Source organism: Heptranchias perlo, chromosome 24 (assembly GCF_035084215.1).
Source record: "Heptranchias perlo isolate sHepPer1 chromosome 24, sHepPer1.hap1, whole genome shotgun sequence".
NCBI classification, from domain to species: domain Eukaryota; kingdom Metazoa; phylum Chordata; class Chondrichthyes; order Hexanchiformes; family Hexanchidae; genus Heptranchias; species Heptranchias perlo.
In genome coordinates, this window is record NC_090348.1 from 30,506,100 (window position 1) to 30,533,743 (window position 27,644).

The 27,644-nt window shown below is 44.2% G+C and overlaps 1 protein-coding gene across 2 annotated transcripts in view; it reads right to left on the reverse strand.

Moving 5' to 3' along the window:
• The window catches only part of orc5 (origin recognition complex, subunit 5), a 110,132-nt gene extending 84,505 nt beyond the window's left edge, over positions 1-25,627 (reverse strand). Inside the window, exons 1-6 of one of the 2 annotated variants that reach the window (XM_068005375.1) lie at positions 25,528-25,627; positions 22,319-22,438; positions 21,134-21,226; positions 16,965-17,168; positions 15,248-15,322; positions 3,383-3,494 (exon numbers count right to left, since the gene is read on the reverse strand). In XM_068005375.1, the coding sequence (XP_067861476.1) occupies positions 3,383-3,494; positions 15,248-15,322; positions 16,965-17,168; positions 21,134-21,226; positions 22,319-22,429 (595 nt within the window). In that variant the 5' untranslated portion in view covers positions 22,430-22,438; positions 25,528-25,627. Of the gene's footprint in view, positions 1-3,382; positions 3,495-15,247; positions 15,323-16,964; positions 17,169-21,133; positions 21,227-22,318; positions 22,439-25,527 lie in introns of those variants that run through there. The other variant, XM_068005376.1, reaches the window with a different exon arrangement.
• Positions 25,628-27,644: the final 2,017 nt, after the last annotated feature.

Below are 27,644 nucleotides of genomic sequence, written 5' to 3' on the forward strand. Positions count from 1 at the left end.
TTCCACCAGGTCCAGTCAGTATTTTCTGGAACACAGTGTTTAATTTTCAAGGATATTGAAAAATTATCATATGCAAGGAAATGTAACTGAATCCAAGTACAAAGCAATGCTGTGTAACAGTTTCCTCTTTTTGTTGTCGATCTGCAAGAACGTATTCCTCCTGTATCTTCCTCTGCAGAGGACTATATGTTCATCCTGTATTCCTGAATTTTGTCAGTGTTAAATATTTTCACCAAACATGATAATAAAACTAAGTTGTTTGAATTCAACTATAAGATATTAAAAAGCGACAGTCTAATTACATCACCACATTTAAAATGTGGTGATGTAATTAGACGAGGGCTCAATTTCTGCCCCACTACCAAAATGGGCCCCACTAGTCTCGCGGCAGACACAGAGGAATTCATCAGGAGAATGAGGCTCCGGGAATTCTACCACAAACCACAAAATTTCAGCAGCGAACCCAATGAGACAATCGACAATCCGGAACAGCAGACAGAGGGATCCGCGGTACAGCAACCGAAGAGGAAAGAGTCAAACTGGACTCCTCCAGAGGGTCGCTGCCCTCAGCTGGACATGTATGCTCAAGCTGTCAGGAAATGCGTCAATGCCAGATTCATCAGCCGCACTCAGAAGACAGTCCAGAATGTCACCCGAGCACAACGCAACGCCATCAACGCTCTCAAGACCAACCGCAACATCGTCATCAAACCAGCGGACAAAGGAGGAGCCATAGTCATACAGAACAGAACGGACTATTGCAAAGAAGCATACCGACAACTGGACAACCAGGAACACTACAGACGGTTACCCGCAGACCCGACCAAAGAACACACCCACCAGCTCAACAAACTGATCAAGACCTTCGATCCAGACCTTCAAAGCATCCAACCACTCTCATCCCACGTACTCCCCGCGTGGGAGACTTCTACTGCCTCCCAAAGATACACAAAGCCAACACACCCGGACGTCCTATCGTATCAGGCAACGGAACCCTGTGTGAGAACCTCTCTGGATACATCGAGGGCATCCTGAAACCCATCGTGCAGGGAACCCCCAGCTTCTGTCGCGACACTACAGACTTCCTACAAAAACTCAGTACCCACGGACCAGTTGAACCAGGAACACTTCTCACCACGATGGACGTCTCGGCACTATACACCAGTATCCCCCACGATGACGGCATCGCTGCAACAGCATCAATACTCAACACCAACAACAGCCAATCTCCGGACGCCATCCTACAACACATCCGCTTCATCCTGGATCACAATGTCTTCACCTTCAATAACCAGTTCTTTACCCAAACACACGGAACAGCCATGGGGACCAAATTCGCACCCCAATACGCCAACATTTTCATGCACAAGTTCGAGCAGGACTTCTTCACTGCACAATACCTCCAACCAACACTATACACCAGATACATCGACGACATTTTCTTTCTATGGACCCACGGCGAAGAATCACTGAAGAGACTACACGATAACATCAACAAGTTCCATCCCACCATCAAGCTCACCATGGACTACTCCTCAGAATCAGTTTCTTTCTTGGACACACGAATCTCCATCAAAGACGGGCACCTCAGCACCTCACTCTACCGCAAGCCCACGGACAACCTCACGATGCTCCACTTTTCCAGCTTCCACCCTAACCACGTCAAAGAGGCCATCCCCTATGGACAGGCCCTGCGAATACACAGGGTCTGCTCAGACGAGGAGGAACGCGATGGACACCTACAGACGCTGAAAGACGCCCTAGTAAGAACGGGATATGACGCTCGACTCATCGATCGACAGTTCCGACGGGCCACAGCAAAAAATCGCATAGACCTCCTCAGGAGACTAACACGGGACGCAACCAACAGAGTACCCTTTGTCGTCCAGTACTTCCCCGGAGCGGAGAAACTACGCCATGTTCTCCGCAGCCTTCAACATGTCATCAATGACAATGAACACCTCGCTATGGCCATCCCCACACCTCCACTACTCGCCTTTAAACAGCCACCCAACCTCAAACAGACCATCGTTCGCAGCAAATTACCTAGCTTTCAAGAGAACAGCGTCCACGACACCACACAACCCTGCCACGGTAACCTCTGCAAGACATGCCAGATCATCGACACAGATACCACCATCACACGAGAGGACACCACCCACCAGGTGCATGGTTCATACTCCTGTGACTCGGCCAACGTTGTCTACCTCATACGTTGCAGGAAAGGATGCCCCAGAGCATGGTACATTGGCGAGATCATGCAGACACTGCGACAACGGATGAACGGACACCGCGCAACAATCGCCAAACAGGAGGGTTCCCTCCCAGTCGGGGAACACTTCAGCAGTCAAGGACATTCAGCCACCGACCTTCGGGTAAGCGTACTCCAAGGCGGCCTTCGAGACACACGACAACGCAAAATCGTCGAGCAGAAATTGATTGCCAAGTTCCGCACCCATGAGGACGGCCTCAACCGGGATCTTGGGTTCATGTCACGCTACACGTTACCCCACCAGCGAACAAATGTTATCTGTTTTTAATATAACGGGTCAGTTGCTGTCTTTTCTATGTTTCTACCTCTCTATCTGTTTTTTTTTGTTTGTTGTTTTTTTTTGGTGATTTGTATATTCTGAGACCTGGCAGGTAACACCTGTCTGTCTGCACACTGATTGCCTTGGCAACGGGCAGTTGAAAAAACTGTCTGTAATCACCAAGCATTGTTCTGTGAATTATAAATGCGACTTCATTTCGAGGATTTCATTTCCACATCGTTCACCTGAGGAAGGAGGTAGCCTCCGAAAGCTTGTGAATTTAAAATAAAATTGCTGGACTATAACTTGGTGTTGTAAAATTGTTTACAATTGTCAACCCCAGTCCATCACCGGCATCTCCACATCACATTTAAAAAAGCAGTGATTTTGTCATTAGAAACCTTTGCAAACCTGTAATTTCTAATTCAAGTTCAACGGTTGCTTGCCATTTCTAAAGTGCTTAGTACTCAGTCAAGTTATTCTGAGGATTGGGCATCTCATCTGTTTGGTGGAGTGCAGATATTAAAAGTATAGATCCTACCTGCTTACTCACCACCTTTTATTATGTGGACCAAATTAGCTGAATGTTAATTGTAAGGCTAAGAACAGAAGAAATATTAGGGTGAAAAAAGATCAGATGGGCTCACCAACTCATTTTGAAAAAAAAATCAATGTAGAATTTCAATTTATTAAACTGTAGCGATTGAAAACAAAAAGGATAAAAGTTTGTTTCATGCAATAATAAATTTAACAACTTGTATTAACATATGTATTCATTGATTTTTTTTCTATAGTGTTACTGTATGATACTGCTAGTCAAAGAATGAAAACTGTAAATAGTGACATTTTACCTTTGCTGTAGTCAGGGAAATGCAATGTTAAAGGCTCAAAGCAGCCTGTATCTGGTCGAAATTTTTCCCAGACAATCTCGCTAAGGAAAATAACAGTTACATTTTCTTCAGTCTGTGAATGAGACAAAAGGTGATACTATTAAAATTCACATTTAATTTTAAAAAGTGTCTAGTCATTACTCAATTTATTCCTAAAGAGGAAGGAACGTGTTGGAGGCACCTATTAGTCCCATTATATAAGAGAACCATGTTTCTTTTCTCTAATATCAATTTTAACACCAACCTGCAGACCTTCCAGCAAGGTATCGCAAACAGCCAGAGGCGTAACTTCAGACAGTCTCGAGGGTAGTAAAGGAGCAGCTTTACCCCAGCAAGGGATACTATGAGCTGAGGAGACCCTGCCTGATCCTGGAAAAACATGCTCCAAGCACCAGAGCAGTCCTTTAGTTGATCTGCAGCTTTATCCATGTTGTTTGCAATGAAGCCACTCTGTGGGACATGGGATTGTTCCTTATAATTTAGATCTTCAGAGCAACCACCATTGGTAGCTGTGCCATCAACCGTCTTGGTCCTACGCTCTGGAATTCCCTGCCTAAACCTCTCTGTCTCTGCGCCTCCCTCTTCTCCTTTAAGTCATTCCTTTACACCTACCCTCTTTGACCATGCTTTGATCATCCTTCTTAATATTTCCTTCATTGGCTCGGCATCCATTTTTCTCTGATTCTGTGAAGTGTCTTGAAATGTTTTTCTACATTAAAGGCACTTTATAAATGCGTGGTGTTATACTTATCCAAACTGACTGTGTGTCTCAGTATGCTATGTATAATTATTTCACTTATGTATATAATTTCTTACGGCAAGTTAATATTCTTCATTGCAATACAGCATTGGAATTCACAAGATCATAGAATCTTATAACACAAAAGGAAGCCTTTCGGCCCATCATGCCTAACCAATTAGTCCCATAACCCTGCACTTTCCCCATAGTCCTGCAAATTTTTCCTTTCCTTCAAGTACATACCTAATTCCCCATTGGAAGTTACTATTGAATCTGCTTCCACCATCTTTTCAAGCACCCTTTTAATTAATACATGATCAATTATTTTAATCAATCATTCAGTTATCTAAACAATGGTACTTCTTGAACTGTTTGGATTATCAGAATCCTAGGATTAGAACTTTTGCACCACCTGTAGTGGCATAATTACTAAGAAAAAAAAACTAAATATAGACATGCAAAGTTCAAAATAACTCCTCTATTACGTTGATTCTGATATCCACCTAAAGTCCTGGTCTGATGGTAACGTTGAACTAGCTCCCAGTCTAAAATCCATATAATCCAATGCATGCAACAGCTTGGCACACATTGGAACCATTTATATCTGCTACCTCAAGTTCATTTTTTGAGTCAGTAGATGGATGTAACAGGTTTATACCCAAGTTATACTGACCACACATACTGAACACTTCAGCTTTCCCTGAAATCCAATGCACCACTACGCATGTGCAGTACTTAAAACAGTGGTGCTCTGAGCTTCAGAGGAAGCTAGAGCACTCGATTGTGTCCAGGATTCAAAACATTATTCAATGTACCTAACTTGTACCAACAGGTTAACAGTAACAAGGGTACTACTTACATTGAAAATGAGTAATTGTAAGTGTAATGCCTGTTAAAAACAAATTATATATTGTTGATAATGTAAATTGTATTAGGACTGAAACGAGCTCCCCTTTAAAAGTGACAATTTGGAAATTCTTCATCTGAAAGTCTTATTTGAAAAATCCAGTGTAATATCTTCAATCCATATAACCACAAAGTATTGTCCAGTATATTCTTGCAATCTCAGGTTCAGGCCCCCGCATTCTAAAAAAAAAATTTTTCAAATGTTATGCTAATTTTTTGATTGCCCCAGAACAATTTTCACTTTGTAATGGAATTCCTCAGTCATGGTTGGAAGGATCATCTTGTTGAACCATATAATCTACCAAGTTTTTATGGCACTGGCTGCTGTACATTAAAATAGCTTACTTAGATTAGTATTCCACTTTCACCACACATCTGATAACTGCAAATAGAAGCCAGAGAAGGCCACACATCATAAGCAGCACAAAAGGTACCATCAATGTCTATTGAAATGAAAAATATTCAGGCATTTCTCAAAAGTCATTAAAAATTAGATTTAAGTGGCATCAGCGATAAACACTTCTGAATGTTGAGTAATCGTATCAAGATATTTTCAGGCTATTTGAAGAGCTTAACCATCAATGCAAAGGACAGCTGTGAGGTCCTAAATAACAGAATGCGCAGTGCTGCATTTACTCACTTTAATGGAAATCTGACAGCCCGATTACTGGGGTCACATACAACAGTTAGTTGTATGTGACACTCTAGATCAGGCACCGATTAACTGCAGAACAAAGCAGTTTATCAATTCTGAACCATATATTTCTTATATACCTTGTAGCATAATAAATACCAGCTTTTTGTTAACACTCTGAAGTTCAACAGCTGAATTTGAGAAACAAACTTATAAAGGACATACCACACTTAATAAAAACACTGCCGAGAAATTGTAATAAGAAGCATTTTTCCTTTATCTTGGAAAATATAGGAAGTTTGTGCTTAGTTTCTACATAAATAGGTGGTACATTATCTTGAATTGCCTGGAATAGATTCACCACCTGAGATACACTGCTAAACCCAATAAGGGTTCCAAACCATACATTAAAAAAAGTTCTCTTCCCACTACTCGTAGCTTCATCTGTGACCTTTGTCCCCCTCACATAATTTAAAGTCACTTTCCATACTGTTAATTATCTTGTATACTTCAATAAGATCACCCTCTTAGATATCTCCTTTCAAGGTTGAAAAGTCCAAGTTTCTTCGATCTTTCCTCATAACTCAGACTTCTGACACAAGGGGCTCGAATTTAGCAGGCCTGCGGGTTCCCAGCGGGTGGTCCTCCGGGAGCGTGGAAAACGCGGACGGCTAATCGCGTGCGTCCCCCACGCGATCGCGGGATAATTGGACCGATTAAGCCCTGCTTCCGGGTTCTCCGCTCCCCAGCTGCATGCCGGCCGGCTGCGCATGCGCAGTGCCGTCGACGCGATGTAGGAGCTCCACTTAAAGGGGCAGTCTCCCAAAGCCCCTCCTGCTGCAATCAGTAGGTTTCTGACGATGGCTCAGCCAAGGGGAAAGGCTGCGCCCCGTTTTTCCGACCTAGCGCTGCAGCTGATGCTGGAGGGCGTGAGGAGGAGGAGGGACACGCTCTTCCCAGAAGATGGACGCAAGTTCCCTGCCGCCGCCACCAGGAAGGCATGGGCAGAGGTGGCGGCGGAGGTGAGCAGCAGGGGCAACACCCCAAGGACTTGGGAGCAGTGCCGCAAGCGCTTCAATGACCTGACTAGGTCTGGCAAGGTGAGTACACCAACGCACCCTCCCACATCCCGTCCCCACCATCACGCCAAACAGATCACAACCCCTCCTGCACAGCCACCACTGCGCTCCATCAGCAATCCTCACAGCCACTCATTCACCATCCTCGCCATGCACGCAAGTACCCACCGTCCCTGACCCCACCCGAACACTACCACACACCCCAATCCCCATGCAATGGGATGGGCACGTGGCACACGCATCCTCCCATCCATCTGCGCCACGCTCAACCCAACCACACCGATGCTCGATGCGTCTCACGATGCAATACGCACCCACTCACACATCTGTGTTTTGCCTTCACAGGAGAAGAGGAGCAAGAACAATCGCGAAAGGGCACGCACCAGAGGTGGCCCGCCGCAAGTGGTGGAGCTCACCGACGCCGAGGTGGAGGCGCTCAACCTCGCCCGCACGCGACATTGCCTGTCGGTGGCTGATGGCGAGTGTGTCGCTGCCGAAACGGCCGGTAAGGGAAAGCTGACACTCAACACCCATGATCGCGAGTGACCGTATCATCACCTGCCATCAGGCGCACCGTCAAGTCGGTCCACATGCTTCAAAGTGCCCTCTGTTCTCTTGCAGGTCCGTCTGTGTGTGAAGCGATCGAGGAGGGCGATTCCTCAGAGGACATGGCGGTCTCTGAGGGTGCATCGTCACATCAGAGCCAACCATCCACCAGCGCAGAGACACGCACCTCGGTGGGTCCCCCTCGCCAACTAGTTGGGGTAGCACTTGGTGAGTCACCGCGCACGAGTGACCCTGGTGGCAGGGGCAGCCGCGGAGGGTCCGCGACGGAGGGAGCACTCATCTCCAGGCTCTGCTCAGCCGGACCCAGATGCTGAACCCAGGGGGCCACCAGTGAAAAGGAGAGTCGTCGAGGGGCACCAGCTAATTGCTGAGGTAATGGGAGAGGTGCCGCGCGCATTGTCCACAATAGCGCAGGTGATGGAGGAGTCCAACTCCTGCATGCGGGCATTGGTGGCGCAGGCACAGGAGGGTACCGGCGACACAGTGTCGCGGGTAGGTGCGGGACTGTCTGGCCTCCCTCGAGCGTCACGCACAGCTCCAGATCGAGTCCTTGCAGGCCCTGACAACGTCTGTACGGATTCAGGGTGAGCAACATTCCGCCGCCATCAACAGGCTGACGGATACACTAGGGGTGGCCTTGCAAGGCCTCACACATGCCATCCAAACTGCCGTCCAGCAGGGTGGAAGGGGTGATGTGGGCCGAGGCCACGAGAGGGATGATGGTGACCGGGGACATGGAAGCGGGGACGCTTCTCAAGGCGCCCCCACGTCCCACCCGTCGCCCACCTCTCAACCAGTACCCGCAATGGTGCCTCCTCTCCAGGTGGCCGAGTCTGCCCCTGCCCCGGTGCAGGAGGAGCAGTCTGTGGAGGTGCCGTCACGGGCACCGAAACCCAAGGGCCGCCAAAAGCATCTACCCGGTCAAGGCGAGAACACGAGCAACCTGCCACTACCTCTGCTGGAGCCACAGGGGTAGCACCACGTAGGGGTACCCGGAAAAGAAAGGCAAAGGCGTTATAATCACAAAGGGAATACACCAGGGTGTCTATTAATTTGTTCATTTTTTTTATATCATGTCACATTGGAGATATTAAATACTCTATTCTCACCACTCCTGCCACCTCTCGTCCATTCTTCCGCGGCCTGTGCAATAGGTGCGTTCCGTGGAGGCCATCATGACGGCGAGCACCTGCTGCCGCCCATTGGGCACACTGCTGTGGGTGCAGGAGTACTGGCAACAGTCTTCAGTGGAGGGGGCTGGTATGGCCGCTCGCATGTGCAGGTGAGGAGATGCGAGCGCCTCGCAGTGTCTGACTCTAGGAGAACCGTTGACGTATGAGTGCCTCCCTGGCCCGGCGACCATCCCGGTGAGTCGTGGTTCGGCGCATGGGTCGTCCACTATCCTCTGGCGCGTCCGTCTCCTCCTCCTCCTCCTCGCCCTCGCCGTCCTCAATGTGGGTGGCGGGTGTGGATGGGGCCTCCTCCAGCGGCACCCCTCTCTGTTGGGCCATGTTGTGCAGGGCACAGCAGACAACTATGATTCGTCCCACTCTGAATGGTGTGTATTGCAGCGCTCCCCCAGAACGATCAAGGCACCTGAAGCGCATCTTGAGAAGCCCTATGGTCTGCTCAATTGTAGACCTGGTAGCAGTGTGGCTGTCATTGTACCAACGCTCCGACTCGGTGATGGGGTTCCTCAGAGGTGTCATGAGCCACGTGTGTAGGGGATACCCCTTGTCGCCGAGGAGCCAGCCGTTGCCGGCGTTGGGTGCCTGCAGGATGGGCGGGACAGCGGACTCCCTGAGGACGAAGGCATCGTGGCAGCTGCCGGGGTATCTGGCGCACACGTGTAGGAATCTCTGGCGGTGGTCACAGATGAGCTGGGCGTTCATGGAGTGATACCCCTTCCTGTTGATGAACAGCCCTGGCTCATGCGGAGGTGCCCGTATTGCGATGTGGGTGCAGTCGATTACACCCTGCACCCGTGGGAAGCCGGCCATGGCATGGAATCCAACCGCCCTCTCCATCTGGCTGCGCTCGTCCATGGCGAAGTTGATGTAGTGCGAGGCCGTGCGGAACAACCCATCGGTGACCTGCCTTATGCACTTGTGTGCAGAGGACTGACAGACCCCGGTGATGTCCCCGGTGGCACCCTGGAAGGAACCGGATGCGAAGAAGTTGAGGGCAGTGGTGACTTTGACGGCGACAGGTAAGAAGATGCTGCTTGGTCCATCAGGGAGCAGCTCGTCGTTAAGGAGGCTGCAGATGTCGGCGACTACCTGGCGATTGACTCTGAGCCGACGTATGCACTGCTCCTCGGAGAGGTCCATGAAGCTGAGCCTCGCTCTGTACACCCTGTGCGGAGGGTAGTGCCTCCTGCGACGCATCTCTCTCTGTGGTTGCCCTCCCTCCTGCTGTGCAGGTGGGTGTGCCACCGCACCGTGTTGGGGGGCCCCACGTCTCCGAGGCGGACAGCGTGGACTGCGAGGCTGCTGGGGCTGGTCATGCTGTTCGTCCTCCGACGATGTCAACGCACCACCCATCTGGCAGGTGTTGGTCTGAGGGGTTGTGCAGGGTAGGTGGGTGGTTCCTCGCTCTAGGGCTGCGGTTTCGTGTCGGTCTGTCCTCTGGCTTGGCGGGGGGTGGTGGAGGGCAGGGGTTGCCCTATGTGACGCGGTGGCCTCCTGCGTGGGTGAGAGCTCTCCCCCGTGGAGTGCACCTTGGCACCTGCCACAGGCTGCAACACGCCTGGTTGAGGAGGGACTGTTTCCCCCAGTGTGGGAAACTCACGTGCCTTGAACCTAAAATCCCACACTTCCTCTTTTGACAGCTGCTTCAGCTCATTAACTGACCTCAACAAGCAAGGTAAGTACTCTCAAGTGGAACCCCGCTGGCTTTAATTGCCTGCGGGATTCCCACCAGCGGGGCTTGCGCGCGCAGCCCCGCACGTCAGTGCGGTACCCGGAAGTGGCCAGGATTTCGTCGCGATCCGGTCACGTGACCGGATATCGGGATTTTCGGGGCCATCCCGCTGGGAACCCGCCGGAAACACGACGCCAAAATCGAGCCCTAGGGATCAGCCTGGTGGTTCTAAAACTGTACTGCCTCCAATGCTTGAATGTCTCCTTTGCGTCTCAAGTGACCAGAACTGGACATTGTACTCAAGGTATGGTCTTACCAGAGCACTGTACAGATTGATCATGACTTCTTGACTTGTAGTCTATTGTTCTGGTGATATAATTCAACATTCTATTGTTTTTTGTTGATTGTTGTTCTGCGTTAGTTGAACACGTTGAGCGTCAAGTCCACTAGGACTCCTAGGTCTCTTTCAACTTCATTCTTGGCTATTTCAACATTATTCATGAAGTACATGTCTCATCCATTTTTCCTATGTGCAGTACTTTACATGTCTGCATTAAACTTCACCTGCTATTGTTCTGCCCACTTACATATTTTGTCCAATTTAATTTGTAATTTCTGAGCGGCTTCCTTCAATTCCACTCCCCTTCTAGTTTGATATCATCTGCATATATTGCCAAATTGCATTGGAGTTTCTGAAACCAAGTTATTAATGTAATAAAAAACAGCAATTGTCCCAAAACCAATCCTCAGGGGACCCCACGATATTAGGAGGGAGGCGGGTTGGCAGCGGAGGGTCGACTGGGCGCGTGGGTAACGCGCCCAGTGAAATCGGGGTGCTCTGCACGCAATCGCAGCTTAATTGAAGGTACTTACCTTGGCTTCCGGGTTTCACGCTGGAAAGCTGCGCAGCGGGCGGACTGCACAGCCGCATCATAGGCTGTCAACTGGAGGAGCCCTATTTAAAGGAGCAGTCCCCCACTGACTGATGCTGCAGAAAATATACAAAATTACAGCATGGAGCAGCCAAGGGGAAAGGCTGCTCCCAGGTTTAATGATGCCTCACTCCAGGTCTTATTGGATGGGGTGAGGTGGAGGGGGAGGACAGAGATCTTCTCCCCAGCGGATGGGAGGAAGTGGCCTGCCTCTGCCACCACAGAGGCCTGGCTCAAGGTGGCAGAGGAGGTCACCAGCACCACCAACATATTGCGCACCTGCATACAGTGCAGGAGGCGCTTCAATGACCTCAGTAGGTCAGCCGAAGTGAGTACACTTACTCATTCCCCTACACTCTGTCTGCCACATTACCGCCCCCACCCCACATCTCCTTCTGCACTGCCAACACTACTCTATCACGTCACTCCTCACACCCACTCAAAGCTCATTCTCATCTTACCTGCACTTACTCACCTCGCCAGTACTCATCCCACCATTACCACTCAACCCAATCCTCATACAATCTCATGACTCTATCTCATACTCACCCTCTCATGCATCTCTTTCACAGTCAGCCTCACTCAACCTGCCACTACCTGTGCTGCTGCCACAGGACATGCATCACATATGTACAGTAGGAAGCGTAAGGCAAACATGTCGTGAGCATGAAGGGGATGCACAAGGGTGTGTGAGGGTTTGTCATGGTTTTTTACTTACATTTCATTTCTGATCAACTCACATTACATATTATATTGTCACCACTACTGCCACGTCTTTGCAAATCTTGTCTGGTTTGTGCAATAATGCCCTTTCCTGAGGATCACTATGAAGACCCACAACTGATGCCACCCATTGTGTCACTGCAGAGCGAGCGTAGTGTATTTGCAGGGCTCTTGTGTGCAGACGTCGGCGATGTCCCCGGTGGCACCCTGGAAGGACCCGGAGGAGAAGCTGTTGAGGGCAGTGGTGACCTTGACAGCGACAGGTAAGAAGATGGTGCTAGAGCCAGCCGGGAGCAGCTCGGCATGAAGGAGGCTGCAGATGTCCACGACTACATGTCGAGTGACTCTGAGCCTCAGTATGCACTGCTGCTCAGAGAGGTCCAGGAAGCTGAGCATTGGTCTGTGGACCCTGTGGGGAGGGTAGTGCCTTCTGCGACGCATCTCTCTCTGTGGTTGCCCTCCCTCCTGCTGTGCAGGTGGATATGTCACAGCACTGTGTTGTGGAACTCCATGTGTCAGAGGTGGACGGCGTGGCCGGCGAGGCTGGTGATGCTGTTCGTCCTCCGAGGAGGTCATGACTGCAGCTATGGCGGCCCCCATCCGCAAGATGTACGTTTGAGGGGGTCTGCAAGGTAGGTAAATGTGTCTGCACACCGGGGTAAGTGTGCTAGTTTATGAATTTTTGTGTTAGGAGGAGGATGGTAGAGGCCAAACTTTGTCCAAAGTGACAGAGTGGCCTCCTGCAATGAGTGAGGGTCTCCCCCCACCCCCCAACCTGTCAAATGGACCTTTGGAGCTGCCACAGGCTGGTGGCTGCAACACGTCCATTTCAACTGGGAGTGTTTCCCCCAGTACGGGAAACAGTCTCAGTTGATGTGAAAATCCCACACCTCCTAAAATATCATGTCAATCAGGTCTGCAAACAACCTGAAGTACCTACTTAATTGGTTTAAGTGGGATCCCGCCAGCTTTAATTGCCGGTGGGCGTCCCACGTATCTAAGCGCGTCACTGGGGAACCCGGAAGTGGGCGGGTTGGAGCCAGGCTCCGGAAATCCCCGATTTTCAGAGCCCCCCCGCCATGGACCCGCCGGCTCGGAGGTCCGAAAATCGAGCGCAATATCTCCCCCATTCCCAACTTAAGACCTCTAACAAGAACCTGTTGTTTTCTACAGTACAGCCAATTTTTTAATCCATCCCCAGCATCTTCTGTTATTATTTCACAATGATGCAGAAATCTTATAAATATATTTTTGTTTTTAAGCGTAATAATTGTTTTCTGTAATTATGGGAAAAACCTAACATCCACCCATTAAAATGAAAAGAAACATTCCTTGTAGTGCTGGAGAAATTAAATGCTGCTGCTAGTCAACATCAGGAGTTAGCAGACAAACTCCTGCCATTAGCTATTTAAGTATGGGGCTTTGCATCAAAATGCTATTCATAAGTAATCTCTAAAGAATAATACAGTCAAGGAAAAGTAATCTTAAAAAAATAGCACTAACCCCTTCACTGGAGTAATTTATTAAGGTGTTTAAGTACAGAAGATTAAATGCAGTCTAATGCATAGTTCCCAGGATGTCCACTTCCTAAGGCATCAAGAGGATAAGAAAAGTAAGTCACATGTAAAGCCTGATATAAAAAAAAATCTAAAATCATTGGATGGGACAGATCATAGTGTCAAGCAAACTTTAAAAAAATATACATTTTGCTATTTTCTCTGCTTCTCCTCTTTCTAATCTCACTACACTTGGAGGTGCCAACTTTCGGACGAGATGTTAAACCGAGGCCCTGTCTGACCTCTCAGGTGGACGTGAAAGATCCCAAGGCAGTATTTTGAAGGAGTTTTTCTCCCGGTGTCCTGGCCAATATTTATCCCTCAGCCATCATCACTAAAACAGATTATCAAGTGTAGTGAGATTAGAAAGAGGAGAAGCAGAGAAAATAGCAAAATGTATATTTTTTTAAAGTTTGCTTGACACTATGATCTGTCCCATCCAATGATTTTAGATTTTTTTTTATATCAGGCTTTACATGTGACTTACTTTTCTTATCCTCTTGATGCCTTAGGAAGTGGACATCACATTGCTGTTTGTGGGACATTGTTGTGCACAAATTGGCTGCCATGTTTCTTACACTACAATAGTACTTCATTTGCTGTAAAGCACTTTGGGACGTCCTGAGGTTGTGAAAGACGTTCTATAAATGCAAGTCTTTCTTCCTTTCTTTGTGCCATACAACTTCCAAGGTTAAGACGACAGAATGGAGACCTGACTCCATCAATGCTGCTCTACAACTAGCCAGCAGGAGTGTAAACATGCCTTGGGAAACCTAACACTACAATTTTTCTCCCTCCCAGTGGGAAGCCATCTATCAGATCCCTGCTTTGTACTTCCCTACAGAAGTTTGGCCAAGATCAAGAACACACTGTGTAATAAATTGCATAGCCAGATGGTGTAGGATAGAATATTAGAACCTGGTCTTTAGTTGCTTCCAAGCCTTTATTCAGAGATCCACATTACCCACCATGCACCCCCTAGATAAGCTCTCATATAAATGGATACGAGAGTCCCCACTTGATACGCACCACCCGAATATAATTAACAACTGCGTGGAGAATTAGGGACAAATCTATAGATATGCGAAACTCCAATATATCGTATCAAATGAATTCATTTTCAAAATCAATCCAGTTATCATGCGGAGCAAGGCATTTACTAACTACGTTTAAGCTTGAAGAAAATCATATTGAGGTAACAACACAAGCCCACAGACTATATCTATCGCCACTAATGAGTTTGTGTATCAGCACAACAAATATTCTCCCTCTCCCTGTCCCTGTCCAAAGCTGCAGTAACTCTGAAGAAATTATTCTTTAAAGCAGTTGTTGTTTCCTGGCTCTGACCTGCACAAATCTTCACTCATACTTGGCCAAACAACAGGGCAAAGATAAAATTATGTAGTTTATACAAATGTACTTTGTTTTGAAAGTGCTAGGGGCTTCAGGATTTGCATGCAGGAAGAATTTACTGTTACTATGATAGCACCTCATTATTAGATGCATCACATCAGCTGAGCAGTTCCCTTCTGGTCTTCACCCCTGAAATGGTAGGTTTTCAGCAGGCTGCTGGTATAGAGGAAGAGATATATCTCCTCACAGGTAGAGGAATGTACTTCGTTCAGCATCAAAATTAGTAATTTACCTTTATAATATTTATACAATGAGTATCCAACATGGACAGTTCAAAGCATTCAACCTTTTTTTATTATACTGTTATTTTGCTCGAGAAATTTAGAGCTTTGAAATAATACTTTAATAAATGAATAGTACAGTGGTGATTCTGTTTCAGGTAGTTACAATAGCCATTAAGAAGCTAGCTACATACCAATTCTTGGAATCTCAGGAATCCTGGCAGCAGGTTTCTATCCATTTCCCTTAACTGTTCTGCTTTGTCCAACACCTTGAATAAGGATACATTAAATTTTTTCATAGAGCATTTTCACAAGACACTTCCCTGTCGTCAATACTGTTCCTTTATATGCATCTTCCATCCATAACATTTCATTCATAACTATGCAATTTTCAAAGAATATTTTTATGCAAAGACTAGATACCATAAAAAGGATTTTTTTTTTAACATTAAGAAACCCAAGGTGAAGGGTCAAGGTCCATAGATTGAAAAGAGTAAAAGAAAAGGCAAATCAAGAAGTAGTGATTAGTCGACATCAAGTTTGCGTCTTAAAAGTCTGACGATTGTAGGATTGGAAGGTGAGGAGTTCCGCAGTTTTGAAGTCATAAGAAATAAAGTTAGAATAAAATGATGCATAATAAGTCTTTCAACACAAGGAATAGTGTTTGGGACAAGACAGGGAAGGGGGACGCAAGAGAAGAGCAGCATTAAATGGAAATGCAAATTTTCAGAAGGGAAAGAGAAAACCAAAATTTCAGCCACTGATTCACATAATCACACTTTATACTGTACGGCACTAGCCGACATGATAATTTCCATAGTATATACAATATTTGGCCCAGCACACTCGCTCCTTCCACAATACATATGCAATGAGGTTGATTTGTCTGAGCTTAATTTGCAGATATAGATAAAATACTTGACATGGATAGTAACAATTAAGACTGGTGGGGGGGGGGGGGGGGGGGGCGGCATATGTAGGCAAAGATTCAGGTTAGATACCAGGAAGCGTTTCCTTTCTCAGAGGATTGTTGCCCTCAGGAACAGTTACCAGAGGGTGAGGCAAGTATAGGCACCTATAGCCATTTAAGAATTTACTTAAGTTCCTGAAGGAAAAGGATATTGGGATGTATCGGGGTCAGTGGGTTAGTTAGGTTTGCTTAGTGATAAGTCATGGTACCCATGTTATCCTGGACTATGATTACCTCATGGAGTTTGGAAAATTCCTCCCCAGTTTTTCTTGAAATTGCCTACAGTTTTTTTTCCGCTCTATTTTATAGCCTCCCAGGAGTTGGCATTTCTAGCAGTTGGGGCGGGCAGTGAGCACTGATAGTCTTTTTTCACCCTTCTTTTCATATGCACAATCACTATTGAGAAAGTCAATTCAGTATTACGAGAACATGAAAACAAGGACTACCCAACGGATAAGCTGACAAATGCAGCGATTATGGAACTCCTCAATGGCTCAGTAAGTAGCTGAGCCATTCGGTGAGGAAAGTCCCCAGTTCAGATCCTGGGGCCTATACTGGGTTAGCTCTCTGGAAGACAGCTGGAGTATTATAATTGGCTTCAGCAAGAATTGATTAGGGAGGGAAGAAAAAAAGTCAGCCCAGGTTCTCACTCCTGATCAGTATTTTGCCAACCCTGCAAGAATTGTGTCTGCCGGCATCAAGTGAGGGCAGATTTGAACCTGGCTACGATGCCCTGTACAGTACAATACCCTGCAACACCAGGACCACACGTGGAGGGCAGGCACAACGGGGGCATCCATGAAATCACATGTTGGGGAAGGGGAAAAATTGGTGGAAAAGAAAGAATTTTGTTTTAAAATGAAGTTAATTCACAGCCAAACTAGCCTACATGCTAATTTCAAAAGAAGCTAAAAAGTGTAATTTTGTAACCATTTACTTACAATGTAGACCGTTTGATTGTGCAAATTCTGCTCGTGGACCACTTGTTTAAACAGTAGTGCAAAGTCATTAAGAGTGTTACACTTCAAACATGAAGAGTATTCGTTCTCAGGGGATAACCAATGCCCCTGCAGTTGGTTAAGTATTTGTTCAAAAAGCATCCTGGAGGAAAAGCATTCCACACAGTTCACAATCACATGGGGAAACTGCGAAGAGTCAAAGACAGTATATTAACCACAATATCAGCAGAATGCATCAAGCTGCAAGTACTCCTAATATATTATCACAATACAGCAGAATATACTACACTACAACTACTAATACATTATTAACACTACTTTCAACACTTGGGGCTGGATTTTCCATTTCTTGCCTTTACAAGATCAGGTGCAGCCAACCTGCAGCCCTAGCCCCATTTCCTGGATCAGCAGTCATTTTGATACCAAGGCCTTCAGCAGGTAAGCAATCTGGGCAAAAAAGAGGGAGAGGAAGTCGCTACTAGGCCCTCTCCCTCCACTTACAACATTCGGGGCTATTGCCACTGCTATTCTGTGTCTACCGCCAACTTTCACCAGGCGGTCCTGGGGAGTGACGGCAAGAGGAGTGGGTGAGAAGGTATTAGGCTGGGAACCTAGGCCAACACCACCCCCCCCCCCCCCCCCCCAACCCTGGCATTTGCAGGGACGAGGCAAGGCAAGGAATCCAGCGGCAGTTCCAGTAGTGACGGGCAGAAAAATCGAGGCTGGGGCAGGGAGACTCTTGTGATTCAATTTATCCACTGTCTCACACATTTAGGGGCAGATTAGCGCAGGAAATTCCAGACCTTGGTGTCTAATATGTTTAGTGTCCTAACCCTCTTGTAGTGGTAGCCCTTAGTTTCCAGAAGTAAAAGATGTGCAGCCAGACACCAACGAGTTACTAATACTTCATTTTTCTTAAAAATAAACTTTTAAGAGATATATTTGTTAAAACCAGGAAGCAATTACAGAATAATACTATAAGGCAAAAAAATTATTGATTTGAAAACAAACTTCTTTCTCTACCAAAATCTACCTTGGTGCTGACTTTTCTTTAGCTGCTCATTTTGCAGGAGTTAGCAGACTTATATTAAAGTCCTTTAAAAGGACATCAATTCATTTGACAGATGACTTTGCTCATTTTCTTCATGCAAGTGATTTTCCCTCTTTGCAAAAAAATGCTGAGCTAACAGCAAAATGGCTGAGATAAGAAAGTGAGAATAAAGGGGTTGTACTAACTATTCTTTATTAAAGCTCCAAGTTAGCTAGAAAATTACACATTTTAAAATTGTACAATTTCTTCATTTGCTTGTTTGCAAAGAAAATAAAATTGCTAGATAAATGAATGTTATCATTGAGCATCAACATCACTAATTGATAAAAGTCTATAAACAGAGAACTGATATTAAGATAATGTCTTTTAATCTATTTCTACACAAAATAAACCATTCTTTCTAGAAAATCAACCTTTCTTCAGTAACCTTGGTTTGACTAAATGTATAAAAAGCCAAAGGAATTACTGCAGGTTTCACAGTAAATGTCAGTGGGTATAATTTAACAATTCTACCTTGTGAGTAAGAATTAAGATGTGCATAGTCATGTCTCAAAGGCTGACGTTGAATGGATTCAATATTGAACTGACATTCCTAATTATCTTTAATTGGATAAAAATTTGTAAAACTTTTCTTATTCATGTTGTTGCTACAAATATACACAAATGACAGTGGGAGCTGCTGTTTAATGCTACCTCTCTATTTTTCCATGTGTGTACAGTACTCACATTGGTCAGATCTGATACCACCTACCTGTGTAATTAGTTTATATATTTATTTTAAATCCAATAGTACATCTCAGTGTTAGTCAGAGGATATGCTCTTGCTTGGCTATTTCTATCATCTTGATGTTGCTGCTTTGCTATCTCCCTCCCTCCCTCTTTTCCTTTTCTGCTTCTCTCTCTCTCTCTCTCTCTCTGGTCATTTCAGGTGGGAGGTGGTAAGTGGCCTGATGTGTTAGAGAAAGAAGCTGCCAAAGGCCTCACCTTCTGGTGAGGGGTGCTGGATGAAGGCAACTTTTGGGCTACAGGTGTGTGGGGAATGGATTATGAAATCCATCTTATTTACACAGCAAATATTTGCACAAACAGAAAAAACCTGCAGGGAATGTGCTGGCCATTGCACTCCTCCGATCACTCAGGACCTCAAGCTGGCACTGATCGCTTCACCTCCTACTCACTTCATGATCCTGTGTACCCATCAGCCACTGCAACTCAGGCTACCCACCAGACTCCGATCTCCCACCAGGCCACTACAGCTCCCTCCATCCATCAAGATCCCAAGTCCCAGTACCAGCACCCCAAGCTTCCACCAGCCTCTACACTTGTGTGATGTGGAATTTAACACATTTGCATGATTTTGTGGCTCAACTACTTCTTTACTGAAGAAATGAGTTGTTTCTTTCTGTACTTTACAGGCACTGAATCGAGCAACAACTTTTTTTAAAAAAACTTTGTACAGAGTTACGCAGGTAAATATGCACACTAGATCCGAGATTTACAAAAGTAATAATATTTGGCTTGCAAATGGAATACTCTATGCCACTAAGAAATAGTGGAGAAAAAGCTCAAAATAATCACCATTAAAGCTAAATAAAAATATTTTAATTGAAACAAAATCATTCCCACTTCTTATAACAAAATACAGAAAAGGGAAACACATGGGACAACTAGTCTATTCCAGTCAGAGATATCCTTTATAACTGCCATTTGTAACTCATTAGGTCTTCTTCAGTCATCAGATAAATTGGAGTCATTATACACAATTGCATGTCCTTCATATTCACCTCCCTTCAGATCTCAACAAGTACTTCTCACTAGCATCGTTCTTTCAGCTGGGAGAATTGGATGATATGGGCCAGACTTTTTAGCAGTCGTCAGTTCATCCCATGATCAGTCAACAGGAACGGGGTTTCTGAGGGATAAGTGATCCTGAGAGATTAAACGCGATACGATTCTTTTTTGCTCCTCTCTCCTAAATTGAAAGAGCTGCACTACCAAAATGAACAATGATACAATCTCTGCTCTAGGAAAGCAGTAACTTCAATTTTCTTAGCTACTATATTTTAAAAACTATTACTGTTTGAAATTTGTAGTCATATCAAAAACTCATCATGGCAACTCCCATTATACAAGAACATTTATTGATCCCTGGCCTTAGAATAGAGTATAAAAATTCAATGCAATTTTTACAGTAGATTTCTTACATCAACTTCTTACGGTGAAATCTGATACAAGTCCTGCAGTTGTTACGATTGTGCTTGTTTTCCAAATGTCACATGTTAATTTTTCTATATAAGAGGAATTGCAATTAATTACTTGTATTGCGACTTCAATGGCAATTGCAACAAATTACAACCTTTAAACAGTCAGAAAAAGTGATCAATCTGGTATCAGCATCAGAACTCCACATTAAATACAACCAGAGATTCCTAAAAATCTGTCAAAAACTTTAAATGCAAAATAAATAAGTTGCAAAGAAATATCAAGCAAACATACAGCATTAAAGATAACCCAGTCTCATTCACATCTTCAGTTTAATTGCTTATTTCTGCAGGGTACAATATACCCCTATTTTCTGAAAAATACACTTTCAACTAACAATACCTTAACGCCACTTTTCACCTCAACAACTCTCAATCTCTCAAAAAATCCCAAGTATGCCCAAGACTTGAATACAACTACCACAGCTAGGCAGACTTTTTTGACATCTCTCTTGCACCACTTGAAAACGCTTCTTCTTCTATCAATTCCAGCTTCCAACCTCTCTCTACCCAATGCAGCTTTTCTTCTCTATTTTCCTTTCTTGTTCCTCCTAAACTCAAATTACATTATATTATCTTATGCAAACTCTTCATTACTGTGTGGAAATGGAGACTCATCACACTGCCTCCTACTTTAATTAATTCTTTTCCAGGGCTTCAGAACTCAGTGAAACACCTTGAGATATTTTTCTAAGTCAAAGGCATATATAAATGCAAGTTGTTGTTGGAAATCCACTTAATTGATGCTGTGAGTCAATATTTTATAGCTGGTCCGCTCCCAAGTTACTGCACTCAGTAGTAAGCCTGTGTGAAAAATTGAGTTTTTTTTTTCATCTTACCTTCCATATCTTCAGCAAAGTTTGTGTCACATAGGTTTTCCCTGTGGCTGTATGCCCGTACAGAAAAATGGAAGGGTAACTATAATGATGAGGCTGGAGGATGAATAAAATATTTTCAAAATTATTAAAATATTTAAGGCATGTTTTTCTCAAAACATCATAAATGCTTTAATGCTTCTGATTTTTCACATGCGTTACTGCAATGGAGTATTTTTTTTTAAGAAGACAGGTGGTCTTGCAAATTTACACTGCAGGCAAAGAAAATAAAGAGAATGTTCACCAGAAAAGGAACTGCTTTGAACCCCTTACTTCGCAAATCAGCTAGGGTCGAAGTTCAATTGATTTGAAATGCATCACTTTCAGGCCAAAACCAGCACAAAGTACGGAGCACAATGAACCACAAACCAATATTTAGGTTGGGGGGAGGGGGTAAGATTTTTCATTATTGAGTATAAATGTAAAGAAATTAAATGTAAGAGAGAAAACTAAAATAGTTTAAAAAAAGACTTGCATTTATATAGCGCCTTTCAGGACGTCCCAAAGCGCTTTACAGCAAATTAAGTACTTTTTTTGAAGCGTAATCACTGCTGTAATGTGGGAAATGCGGCAGCCAATTTGCGCACAGCAAGGTCCCACAAACAGCAACATGATAAAGACCAGATAATATGTTTTTAGGTGTTGGTTGAAGAATAAATATAGGCCAGGAAACCAGGGAGAAAAGAAAAAGAGTTTAAAAAAATGGAATGAAAAGATTTAAACAGAAAAACAGGTAACATACATAACCCTCAAGGCACAGTGAGTGAATTGGTGTGTCCATTGGCTATTCAACTGCCAGGATATGGAGATGCAGGTGATGGACTGGGGTTGACAATAGTTGACTAGTTGCTTCAATTATACAATGTCAATCTTCAGACCGCAGGGCCTCATTAGAGGCCATATTTTTCAATGCGGATCCCCACCCTTCCAAAACAGGCAGTAGCACTCAGGAAAGAATAAAAAGACATGGACAGGTAGAATAGAATTTAAAAAAGTAAAGTTAAAATAACAAAAATAGGAAAAAAATAAAGGGGAAGAGAGAGAACAAAGCAAACTGTTTTCTTCTGACATAATTTAAACCATTAAACACAATACATAAAAATATCCTTTACCTCAATTAAATGCCAATTTATTTAAAATAAAAATTACCTCTCCCAGTATAGATAGCAGAGTAAAAATCTGCGAGTCCCGACAAATTAATTTCTCTTTCAGTAAAAGGATTCTGTCTTTGGGATATTCTTCATAATCGAGGATAGACATCTTTAAACACTGCAGGCCATGAAATAAGAGCCAATTAAATTAACAATTGTGAGACTTGATTATCTTTAACAAAGTATTTATTAACTTATGCAATTAATAATCCCTTGAAAACAAAGTGACATTTCATTTGCCTATGCAACCTATATTTAAAATAATTTCTACGGCTAAAAATATCAGGTAAAAGGAAAAGTACCTACCACTTTTGGAACAAATAGACAATGGAACCTCCATTATCCAGCGTAATGTAAGACGCCCCTTTATGGATAATACAAAATGGGGGGAATAACTTGAGTCCCCAAACTTTGGTCTTACACATATGGTACAGCAATACCTCAGGGACAGGAATGAAAACAAGTACAATACCAATAGCATAAATACACTTGAATCTTTCTTCGGCTGAGACCCAGTCAGGAGATTGGTGTTCACAGCCTGTGAACATATGCAAGAACATCTATATTGCACAACTAATCATGCTGCCTTGTTTTATATGGCACTGTATAATATCTGGAAAGTTTTTTGATTTGGCTGCAGTCCAGTTATTCTCACTTTCACATACTACAACAACTACTTGCATTTATATAGCACCTTCAACATAGAAAAACATCCGAAGGCACTTCACAGAAGCCTAATCAGACACAAATTGACACCAGGTCGAAGAGACTAGGAGGGGTGACTAAAAAATTGGTCAAAAAGGTAGGTTTTAAGGAGCGCCTTAAAAGAGAGGCGCAGAGGTTTAGGGAGGGATTTTCTGAGCTTAGGGCCCAGACAGCTGGAGGCACGACCACCAATGGATGGGCAAAGGGAGAGGTGGATGCACAATAGTCCAAAGCGGGAGGAACACAGAGTTCTCAGATGGAGGGGCAAGGACATGAAGGGATTTGCTCACGAGGATGAGAATTTTAAATTGGAAGCGCTAGGGACCAGAAACTAATGTAAGTCAGGGGTGATGTGTGACTGGAACTTGGCATTGATTGGGATATGGGCAGCAGAGTTTTGGATGAGCTTAAGTTTATGGAGGGTGCAGGATGGGATGCCAGCAAGGAGAAGATTGGAAGAGTCAAATCTGGAGGTGACTACGGAATGGAGGAGGGTTTCGACAGCAGATGGGCGGAGGCAGGCGATGTTACGGAGGTGAATGTAGGAGGTCTTTGAAATAAAAACAGAAAATGCTGGAAAAGCTCAGCAAGTCAGGCAGCATCTGTGGAGAAAGAAGCAGAGTTAATGTTTCAGGTCAAAGACCTTGTCAGAACACAAAGATGTTAAAGAGTTAAAGTTTTTAAGCAAGTACAGAGCCAGGGAAAGGGGGAGAGGGAGGGGAGGAAAGAACAAAAGGGAAGACCTGTGATAGGGAAGAGGGCAAAAGGGATGATGGTGCAAGGCAAGGAGGGTGGTAACAGGACAAGTTAAGAAACAAAAGATCGGTCTGGAGTAGCTGTAAATGGCAACAGCAGAACCATTACCAGCACTTGCTGTCTGAAAAAATGGGAGCAGTGGTTATGATCTGAAGTTATTGAAATCAATGTTGAGTCCAGAAGGTTGTAAAGTGCCTAAATGAAAGATGAGGTGCTGTTCCTCGAGCTTACATTGATCTTCAATGGAACAGAGTAAGAGGCCAAGGACAGAGGTCAGAGTGGGATGGGGAATTAAAATGGCAAGCAGGTCAGGGTTATGCTTGCGGACTGAGCAGAGGTGTCCAGCAAAGTGATTGCCCAATCTGGGTTCGGTCTCCCCAATGTAGAGATCGCATTGTGAGCAGCAAATACAGTATACTAAATTGAAAGAAGTACAAGTAAACCACTGTTTCACCTGGAAGGTGTGTTTGGGGGCCTGGACGGTGGGAAGGGAGGAGGTAAAAGGGCAAGTGTTACACACTAGATGGTCTTCGAGTTGGAGAGGATATGGGGTCGGAAGCTCAGCTCAGGGTCAAAAGCACACTGAGGTTGCGAACAGTCTGCTTCAACCACATGCAGTTGCCAGGTTGGGGAATGGAATTTGTGGTTAAGGTACAGAGGTTGTGGTAGAGGACAAGGTCAATGATCATCCCAATGTTTAACTGGAGGAAGTTACAGCAGGACTGAATGTCAAACAAGCAGTCTAATACAGTGGCAGTGGATGGGTTAAGAGGTGGTGGAGGTAGAGCTGGGTGTCATCCACATACATGTGCCACCTGACACCATGTCTTCAGATGATGTCACCAAGGGGCAGCATGTAGATGAGACAGCCAAGGATAGATTATTGGGGGACTCCAGAGCTAATGGTGCACATACAACTAATGGAACATTGAAGCTATAAGAAAGCTTAAACAGGCTATGCATTTACCCTGACAAGACTACAGCAAACTTGAAACAGAAGCAAATCTCAGCTACCAGTTATTTTGTTGAACACATCATGTTTATTTTGCAAAATCATTTGCACTGGAAGTGTTTCTAAAATATGGTTAGGCAAGAGCAGAATTCAGAGCACTCATGGACATGCATCTGTTTCAGTGTTGCCTAAGAAAATATTATGGAAAGCAACACTGTGTGTATAAAATGGGCTTCATGGACCAAGTGGCTTATTGTTATTCCACATTTTAATACGTCCTTGTATCCATTATCAGTATATTTGGAAAAAGTCTATCCATTTAAAAACATTCCATGAAAACTGAAATGATGAAAGTTTTGTAAGAAACCAGCTTACTGAATCCATGCAAGTTGACAAATGTTTTGCTGAAAGTATATATGCTTAAAATGTTGAACGGGCGATACAGATGTACAGGCCATCAACCTAAAGCTATCTGCCAGCAGCTGCTCTACTTCGATCTCACTCATTGTCACCTTACCCAAGTTTCCCGCATTTGTCGAAAGTCTTGGCTCATTTTAATTTAAAGTGTTATTTTTTAATGCAAAGCACCTCGCTCTTAAAAATAAACACTGCCCGTTGAATTCCAATGCAATAATCCTCACTATTTCCAGTCATGGATAAATCTCACTCCTACAGTCGGTCCCCTGTTCCCAGACCGTGTTGCTGTCCGTCTACCTCTCACTCAATGAGGAGCGACAACAAACACATCCCGCTAAAAAGCATCAGGTAGTTGGCTCTGTCTCACTAACTTTTACCGTTATCTATCCGCCCAGACCGGCCACTCCGTTAAAACCTTCTCCAAACCGATCCGGCCCAGGTGCTCTTTAACCAACCGCTGCCAGTTTACGCGCCAATTCCTTCCTCCGTGAACTTTAACCCCACATCGAGGAGTCACACTGCGCACGCGTGTGAGCGCGGAGCACATTGGGACTTGTAGTTTTCGACGGTGTAGAACTTTGCATCAGTTAAATTAATCTTTAGAAATGCCAAACTAAATCAATGTTAAATGCCTCTCACTGGCGTACCTTGCTCACGATGTCCACGGAAACTGTTTTTTGAATATTTTTATTTAATTGCTAAACTATTCTTTGATTTTATGCTTTCGTTTGTTTGCCTTACAACTCTAGTAAATTCCATAAAATAGACCTCAGTTTTGCTCATTAGAAGTGACACCTGCTCATCTTGGCTTAACACGGACAACCTTTGATTCTGCATCGCAAATCAGCGCTAACGCTCTTCATCCCACTTTGCATTACCCCGACTTTGCCCCAGCACTGGGTTTGCTTGCTGTGTAATAATACAGGAACAAAAGTTTTTTTTTAAAAATCTTTAGGCATACAAACCCAGTACTTCAATGGCTGTAATTCAGTCTACCTGGGTATCGGACCTCAATACTGTGCTGAATCAAACATTGTCCAAAAGTGCACCCTTACCCCAGTTTCCAGTTGCAAGTTAGTCATGGATCAGTACCCATATAAAAAGAATTGCATTTATATAGCGTCTTTCACGAACTCAGGACGTCCCAAAGCGCTTTACAGCCAATTAAATATTTTTGAAATGTAGTCTCTATTGCAATGTAGGAAACCGAATTGCACATAGCAAGGTCCCACAAACAGCAATTAAATATATAACCATTTATATGTTTTTTATTGGTATTGATTGAGGAATAAATATTAAGAAAAGTACTAATTTCTCTGTACCAATCTCAGACACTAACCTTTTTCTTTCTTCCCTTTAACTGATTAAAAAGTAACTTTCATTTGTTTACCCTCTTTTAATTTTTCATCTCTTTCTTTGTACTCTATTTTTGCATTGGTTTTTATTTCCACTTTCACCAATTTAAATTCCTCCTTGGAAGTTGTCGTAATTGTTGTAGTACCTGATTTTTGCCACTGAATGACACTAATAAACTTCCATATTGCTGCAGCATAGTATGTTCAGTTTTTAGAATTTCTGTAGCACTGCATAGTGGCTAGAATCAGTTACAGTACCACAGCAACAAAACAAAATAACCTATCCCTTTGGGCTCTTTTTTTAGCTTAAGCCCCCTTAAGAAAAGTGGGCGGGTGTGGGGGGATAGGTATAAACGTGTCCCTCCACCGATGACACAGGGCGAACCCATGTCATCTTAACTGATCAAATACTAAAACCAATTAAATAATAATTTTATTCTCAGTGTCGAGGATGCACTCCAGTCCCTGCATTGCCCACCGATCGCGGAAAACCTCGAGCGTACCGGAAGACACCCCTTTGGGCTTCTATGCAGGATTTCTGCTGGTTTGGACCAAAATAAGAAACAACAGATCTAGCATCTTAACCAATGGATTTCTTTAGTCTTATTCTGCATTTCATAAAAATAGTATGTAAAGTTTTTGAATTATCATCAAAATTACTTTATGCATTCTAATTAGATCCAAGTTAGATCATTTGTTTAACATGGCATCTCTGCAAGCATTTTAATTTTGACCTAAAAGTATGATAAAGATAGGAGTCATATATTTTAAATGATTAATTATATGACAGCTAATATCCTAAGACCTATATCTGCTAGCTGCAATGTCATCGTGCGCTCCCGCCTAAGTCTGATTGGCTCCCAAGTGCAGTAAGATTACAGCTTTACACATGCATTTGAGCCATATCCCCTGTCAACTAATTTTGTGGGCACCTGTTTTCTCCTAACATTAAAAACATTCCATTCAAAGTTTCAAAAGATCCCAGGAGGTTCAGTGATCTACCTCTACGTTTCTAAAATGTGGATTTGCTCCAGGCTGGAGTTACACTGCAGCTGGTGTGAACTCAAAGTCCTGTATCTCACATCTCTTTACTTTGAAAAAAAAGGGGATATGAGATTGCTTTGGCAGATCAGGCAAAG